The sequence below is a fragment of the Nematolebias whitei genome, chromosome 22 (genome assembly GCF_014905685.2).
Source record: "Nematolebias whitei isolate Nwh7 chromosome 22, NemWhi1, whole genome shotgun sequence".
In the NCBI taxonomy this organism is placed as follows: domain Eukaryota; kingdom Metazoa; phylum Chordata; class Actinopteri; order Cyprinodontiformes; family Rivulidae; genus Nematolebias; species Nematolebias whitei.
In genome coordinates this window covers 28,811,575-28,819,863 of record NC_056519.1, presented here as the reverse complement: position 1 = coordinate 28,819,863, position 8,289 = coordinate 28,811,575, and the positions used below count along the sequence as shown (strand labels likewise).

At 45.2% G+C, this 8,289-nt stretch overlaps 1 protein-coding gene across 1 annotated transcript in view; it reads right to left on the bottom strand.

Moving 5' to 3' along the window:
• ipo8 (importin 8) overlaps positions 1 to 8,289 on the bottom strand; it is a gene marked incomplete in the record, with an annotated part of 477,409 nt that overhangs the window by 425,971 nt on the left and 43,149 nt on the right. Inside the window, 1 exon segment of the mRNA XM_037695763.1 lies at positions 4,697 to 4,778. Coding sequence (XP_037551691.1) covers positions 4,697 to 4,778 — 82 coding nt within the window.

Genomic DNA, 8,289 nt, shown 5'->3' with positions numbered 1-8,289 from the left:
TTTGCTCCCGTGCTACAGAATCAACACGTGTTGATTCACACAGACAACATGGTGACTGCTGCGTACATAAACCGCCAGGGGGGTGTGCGTTCAGCCCAGATGTTACACATTGCGCGAAAGCTACTGTGTTGGGCTCACCAAAACCTGCTCTCCATCAGAGCGGTTTACATACCCGGTGTCCTGAACAGAGGGGCAGATGTGATGTCCAGGGGCGGCCCACGTCACGCGGACTGGACCCTCCATCCAGACCTGATGTTTCAGACGTGGCAGAAGTTTGGCAAAGCAGCTGTGGACCTGTTTGCGACGCGAGAGAACGCTCAGTGTCAATTATGGTTTTCCCTGAGCCCGCGAGATGATCCACCGCTGGGGGTGGATGCATTTGCTCACAGCCCGTGGCCCAAAACGCTTCTGTACGCGTTCTCCCCACCTCCTCTGATTTTACGGTTCCTGAACCGAGTTCAGGAGGAGGGATTGACAGCTCTCCTGGTAGCTCCCGAGCGCGTGAACGCACCATGGTTCCCAGTCCTGCAACGTCTGTTGTCGGGTCGTCCGTGGAAACTGCCGTGGAGGGAGGATGCTCTCCTTCAAGCAGGACGAGCGATCAGGAGTTACCCCGAAATAGGTCAGCACCTGTGGGTCTGGCCACTGAGCGGTCCCGCTTAGAGAGGATGGGTCTCCCTCAGGAGGTAGTGTGCACAATTCAAGATTCACGCGCTGCATCTACCACAGCTCTGTACACATCAAAGAGGACGGCTTTTCAGCGCTGGTGTACAGAGAAAGGTTTAGAGGCCACCTCATGTCCATTAGGCGGCGTGTTGTCTTTTCTTCAACAGCTGATGGATAGGAAGTTGGCATTCAGCACGATTAAAACGTACGCTGCAGCCATCTCTTCCTGCCACGAAGGGTTCGGAGACAGAACAGCTTTTAATCACCCGCCGATGAAGCGGTTTCTAAAAGGTGTACAAAGACATAGGCCGGTTTCACGCCCACTTGTTCCACAGTGGGATTTAACGCTGGTCCTGCGAGCCCTGATCAAAGCCCCATTTGAGCCTTTGGATCAGGTTTCACTTAAATTCTTGTCTCTTAAAACAGCCCTGCTGCTGGCTTTAACATCCGCTAAGAGGGTGAGTGATTTATCTGCCCTCTCTGCCGCTCCGTCATGTCTCAGAATCCAGGCTGACGGTAGTTCAGCTGATTTAAGACCAAACCCAGCTTTTATGCCTAAAAACATCACGAGCTCTTTTAAATCAAGAGTGATATCGTTGGAGGAGTTCCCCCCCCCCAGATCAGAAGAAGAAGCATCTTTTCATCTTCTCTGTCCGGTGCGGGCGTTGACGTGTTACATAGCGCGCACAGCTGCAATGCGTCAAACTCAACAATTGTTTGTGCATTATAGAGATGCATCTGCAGGTCGCCCGTTATCCACCCAGCGCTTGTCACACTGGCTGTGTGAGGCCATTTCTGAAGCCTACAGAGCATCAGATTTAGAGCCTCCTGTCAACCTCAAAGCACACTCCACCAGGGGGTATCGCATCTTCGACTGCTCTGCATAATGGTATGTCAATGCAGGACATTTGCACTGCGGCTGCATGGTCAACACACTGCTCATTTATTCGCTTTTACCTACGTGATGTGACGGCTCGTTCCATGACACATTCTGTCCTTAGTGCTCTAACAGAATGAATATTGTTGTTTTTCATGGAACTCTGTTTAAGCTCACATCTGTCTGCATGCTTCACAGTGTGAGATGTTGTTATCAGTCACAAGTTGTGTCTGTGATTTTGGTTCTATTGTCACTAATCAGTTCATGACTATTGTTACCAATCAGTTCATTTGATCAATAATCAGTTCATTGATATTAATCTGTTTATACTGCTCAGCCATGAACCAGTTGGTTCATGCCCCCCCCCCCCCACCTCTTTTCAACATCTTCTCCCCGTTGAAAGTTTTTCCGGGGCGTTCATGCTTTGTCAGAACGCATAGTTACACAACATGCGTCTGTGCATGGCACACAATTACGCGATGCGTAGTTATGCACACGGGGAGCTGAGTGACAAGACGTTTTTGGGCAAGCTTCCGCTTCTTACTGTGTTCGAATGGACCCAGTGAGGCGAGGACCACATCCGCTTCGCCCTTAACCCATCAGAGACAGCCTTAAAGGGCGAAGCCTATATGACATAGAACGTTGGTTACATACTGTAACCCCAGATTCTATGAATATAGGCGTAGCCCTTTAAGCGTCGGGCCTCACTGGCTCCTGAATAGCTGAAGAAAAAATAAGCTATTTGGGAGCAGATTACCTGCTCTTAATGTAATTTATACGGATCAGGTGGGGCCCACACAGCAGGTGGGCGTGGACTAATTTTTTTCAGTATGATGCTTGCGCATAACGGGATAAACCCATCAGCGACAGCCTTAAAGGGCTACGCCTATATTCATAGAATCTGGGGTTACAGTACGTAACCAACGTTTATTTTCTAAACATAACGTCCCAGTGGCTTTTAAACCCCAAAATACATTACGGCAAAGACTGGTTCATCCCAAAGATCCAGTCCCCCAGCACAAACAGAGCAATGTTGTGCATGCTGTTCAGTGTCAGGAGGGCTGTGATCAGTCTTACATCGGGGAAACTAAACAGCCACTGGCCAAAAGGATGGCCCAGCACAGAAGATCAACATCATCAGGCCAGGACTCTGCGGTCTACACTCATCTCCAGGCCAGCTGTCACTCTTTCAGGGATGAAGATGTTCACATCCTGGACAGAGAGGAACGATGGTTTGAGAGAGGAGTAAAGGAGGCCATCTTTGTGAAAAGAAATCGTCCATCGTTAAACAGGGGTGGAGGCCTCCGGGTTCAACTGTCCCCCTCTTACAATGCTGTGATTGCTAGTATCACTCAGCCCTCTGTGAACATTAAACAGTCATCAGTGTGCTAATGATCCATTGTTAGGCTGATGGTCCTTCTTGAGCATGTGATCAGCTGGTTTTGGTTGTCAGCAGCAAAACTGGTAGATCCACTCTGAGACGGTGCTGTTTAAGAGACCGAGCTGAATACAGCTGCTCAGACTGAGGAAGTCTCTCGGATGAGAGACAAAACATTTCTACATTTTTTTGTTGATTTGCTTTGTTTTGTTTTTTTGAATGTCCAGAGGACCAGATTTAACTTTTTAGATTTTTCTACCTGGATTATTGGGCATGCATAAGGATATGATCCATGTAACGCTAACTTTAAGATATTAGTGTGTAAATTTATTTTATCTACGTAGCTAGCTAAACTCAGAAGCTAACTAAAGATTGACAGTAACATAAATCTTAGCTTGTAAAAATGTGCTCATCCATTGAAGCAGCTGCTTAAACAGTTCACTAATGTTCACTGTTTATGTTCATGTTCTCCTCAAAGGAGGTTCTGACCCTGATGTGAGGACAAAAGAAAAGTGAGATGGAGGCCACAGGACAATCACTTTGTTGTTAAAAATTTGCTGCTTTTTCTACAGTGGAGCTGCACGGTAGAGGTAAATTAAACTTTAAAGGATTTTGTTGACCAGTTAAACCTTTATCTATCAGCCTAGATAATGTTTTTTGAGTAATAATAGCACAACCATGTTATTGTTGATGTTTTGTTCTCATGTCAATTAGGGAGATGATCAGAGCCCTAAACCCCAGAGAACCGCAGAGAAGATTCAGGCAGAGACACAGAGGTGCAGATGTCTGCATCAACTCTACCTCATTGAATCCAGTGACCTGCTGGTGGAATGTGAGGGACAATATATCAAACTGACAACCAGGTATCTGTGTATGCAACAATCATCATCTACAGCCTCGGAGTGAACATTTTCTACTGCTGGAGACACCATCAGCCAGGAGCAGCTTGTTTGTGTCCACAGAAAACAGACATGTTGATGTTTCTGAAGAAAAACTGTTCAGTGAAAAGGTCCTCAGTGTGTAGCAGTGAACATTAGACACTGACGTGTCACTGGTTTGTAACTGGTCTTTTGACCTGGAAATTATTTGTTTGTTTTTATTTTAAAAAACTGCTTGGAATAGAAAAATACCAAAGTTAAAAAATAAAACTCACAATTTGTACTGTAATGTGTAACGTAATTTTATTCTTGTTAGAATTAATAGTAATTACAAAATTGGTACCGAAAAAAAAACCGTCCAGGAACCGACACCGAAGTGAAGGTACTGACACCGGTACCGATACCGATTTTTTTAGAAAGGTACTCAGCCCTAATTTGATTAGAATCTGAATCTATTTCATTGTTTCCCCTAAATAACTTGCCATGGAGGGGCACTCATCCCGTCTGTGATTTCTGTCAATGGGGAAGAGAGATACGGAGACACGTCTGAGCTGTACGCTGTTTGTACTGACTGTTTTCAAGCAGAACAGTCGGGGTCCAGCATGAGGGAAGAGGCAGTGTGAGCACTGCCTTTAGCTTTTTAGCTAACGTGCCTGTATTGTGCGCTACTAGCTTAGTGCTACGTCAGTGCCAACAGGGGCAGGCGGTGAGCAGTTTGTTTCGGTAGGCAGGGCACTCAGTTCTGTTAATAGGACGGGACGCCCTGCTTGTATTATGGTATTTTAAACAGAACTGCAGTTACAATTTGGACTTGTTTTCTTGTTTCCTTTGCATAGTGCCTTGGGATGACTTGAGTTGTGAATTGGTGCTATATAAATGAACTGAGTTGAATCTTACCTGCTTGGCGTACAGGAAATTCCACCAGCTCTGTCACAACAATTTGAAGAAGGGTGGGAGCAAAGTTGATAATCTTGTAGGACTAAAAACAGAGACATGAATAGTATTAACATATAAGTGTGAGTTAAAAAACAAAATCAAAAAGCTTATAGGAAAACTTTAAAACCATAAAAGACATTTTTTTTTAAACATCAGGGCTGATGTGACTCAAAACAATAGTAAGCCAGCCAGCCAACCAGTAATCCATCCATCCATCTTTACCCACTTGTTCCTATATGGGATACAGGGTTTGCTGGTGCCCATATCCAGCAGTCACTGTGTGAGAGGTGGGGGAAACCCTGGTCAGGTCTCCATTCCATCACAGGGACACACTCTCACTCACACCTAGACAATTTTGAGTTACTAGTTAGCCTAGCATGCATGTTTTTGGTCTGTGGGAGAAAACCAGAGTACTCCGAGAAAACCCACACATGCACACTCCACCCAGAAGGGTCTCAGGTTGGAATTCAATCCTGCCTTGTTGCTGAGAGGTTACAGCTCTACCAACTGCTTCACCATGTCACTCCACAAAAGTAATGATTATAAAAAGTAATTATTAATATCAGTGTTTCCCCTAGTTTACTTGACTTGGCAGGGTGTTCATATCTTCCATAATTTTTGTTGATGGGGGTCGGAGAGACGAAGACATGTCTGTGTTGTGTACACCGTTTGTACCAACAGTTTTCGAGTGGGAAGGCGGGGGATGTAGATGGCCCAACGTGAGGGAAACTGAACGCTGTAGCTGTTTAGCTAGTATCTGTATTGTGCGTCACGAGCTTAGCGCTACATTAGTGCCAGCAGTTGTCAACGGGAGTCGGGGGGGTAGAGATTCAATAGACAGGGCACTCGGTTTTGTTGGGGGGGGGGGGGGCGCCCTGCTTATACAGTGGTAGGGGAAACACCAAATAAATATACATAACAGTAGCAGCTGTAACTAGAAAAACTGATTGAACTATATCCTGATGCATGCTCAATAATCCAGGTAGAAAAATCCAAAAAAGTTCAATCTGGTCCTCTGGACTATACACTGGTACTCTGACAGACTGATTGAACTATAAAAATTCCAGGAGAAACGTTGATAGGGCCTGCCACTTGGTGGCTATTTGGAATTTTTGATTTGCATTTACTATGTTTAAGATTTATCTGCTTTTTCCATTCTAAATTTTGGTTCCATTCATTCAACCTTTATTTATAGACGTTTGTTTCATTGAGCCACGAGGACTCATTTACAAAACAGACCTGTTTTAAACAAAGAACACAAATGAGGTACAAACAAAAATAGACAATCATATAAAAAGCTTATAAAATGTTCTATTCTAGAATTGCGCCGCTCAAGGTGGCTGCATGTTGGAGCAGCTCTGTTACTTTCGTTATGCGATTTTGCTTTTGGAAACTTTAATTCCTCTTTTTCTGGATGTAAATCACAATTTTTGGATGACTGTTTCCTCTGGTATCAGATACTGTGCAGATGGAAGGATTTTTACAGAAACTTTTTTTAGTTTTGGACATTCGTTATGATACGTAACCATGGCAACAAGGCAGTTTTTCTACAACCAACAGCAGCTGATTAACATCTCAAAAGCTCAAATAATATCTTAACTACAGCCCCAAATCTCAAATGAGTTGAAAAGTTTGTTCTGTGGACGCATTCTAATCTACCTGCCAGCTGTGCCCGAGTGCCTGACCACTGAGATCCTGGAACTAGCAGGAAACACGGCTCATGACAGCGGAAGGACAGGATCGTCCCTCGGCACCTACAGTTGGCTGTCCGCAGCGACAAGGAGCTCGGCAGACTGCTGGGAGGAGTGGCCATCGCTCTGGGAGGAGTTGTACCCAGCATTCGGGCGGTCCTACAGCCCGGGGGAACTGAGAGACCAGCCAAGTCTGGGTGGACTGATCAAACGGCATCTGCAGCCAGTTTCTTAGGATTTAAAAAAGTTAAATCTGGTCCTCTGGACATTCAAAAAAACAAAACAAAGCAAAACAACAAAAAAATGTAGAAACGTTTTGTCTCTCATCCGAGAGACTTCCTCAGTCTGAGGTGCTGTATTCAGCTCAGTCTCTTAAAGTTAGGAGTCATCAGGACTCTGTATCACAGAGCAGACAGCGTCCCCACTAGCTCAGGAGCCAGGCAGAAGGAGAAATCCCACACAAGACAGGCTCTAGAGCAATGTGGATATCCTAACTGGGCCTTCCTGAAAGCAGAGAAGAAACCCAAACAGGACTCCAGTCAGCCAACTGGTGAAAAGGAGGAACCCAGACCCAGACCAGTGGTCATTCCATATGTTGAGGGAGTATCAGAGAAACTGAGATGTTTATTTTCTAAACATAACGTCCCAGTGGCTTTTAAACCCCAAAATACATTACGGCAAAGACTGGTTCATCCCAAAGATCCAGTCCCCCGGCACAAACAGAGTAATGTTGTGTATGCTGTTCAGTGTCAGGAGGGCTGTGATCAGTCTTACATCGGGGAAACTAAACAGCCACTGGCCAAAAGGATGGCCCAGCACAGAAGATCAACATCATCAGGCCAAGTCTACACTCATCTCCAGGCCAGCGGTCACTCTTTCAGGGATGAAGATGTTCACATCCTGGACAGAGAGGAACGATGGTTTGAGAGAGGAGTAAAGGAGGCCATCTTTGTGAAAAGAAACCGTCCATCGTTAAATGGGGTGGAGGCCTACATGTATGTTACTGAAAGTTGTGTACACCTACAGTCTGCAGTATAAATGCATATTAAACCGATAAAGAACCTTTATTTCCAGGTTTTTGTTTCTGGTAGGAAAGAGTTTTAGCTACACACCTGCACTCCGCAACAATCCTGACACTTATTGTTCACAAAGAGGATGGAAGTATTATTGGCTGAGAGGCTGATCACGTGGTAAGAGTAGGCTGTCCTATGAGCGGAGATAACGACACAAAGGGGTATGACCAGTTTCTGAAGAAAAGTGTGATGTGCTCTGTAAACAGGGGGTTCAGGTGAAATGGGCAGACATCATGTGAGTTAGTGATTTCCACTTATCTGTACAATAAACCTGCAATAATACTGTGCACATTTGTTTCAGAGCCTGCTTCAGACCTTTGAATAACATAACAATTGGTGACCCCCGACGATGAGGGACTTGAAGCAGGAACGAGGTGGGAGCGGTTGTGAGCTTCCCCCATCGGCATGGTCAACTCCATCTGCAGTCTAAATCAGGTGTCTTCTCATTCAGGTGAGCAGAAGTCCTCTTTATCCAAAAATTTCTGCCATTGGTTGCACTCAATTTTTAGCTTGACTGTGGATGGTGTTTACTTTCGATGGGTTAATATTTACCGTAGACTTTCTGCGGTTTTAAGCAGCTACGGTTAAACTGTTGTTGTTTTCGTGTGCCTTTCTTTGCAGCGGTAACATCGTACATGTAAGTTGAAAAGCACATACTAACACATAGGGTCAGTTAATAAGTGCCTTTAAGTTCGTTTTCCCCTGTTTTAGTAGCTGCTTCATGTGTTCTTGTATCATCCACGGACGGTACGACGCGTTTATGAGCTCCCGCCTTAGGTGAGGAGACGAG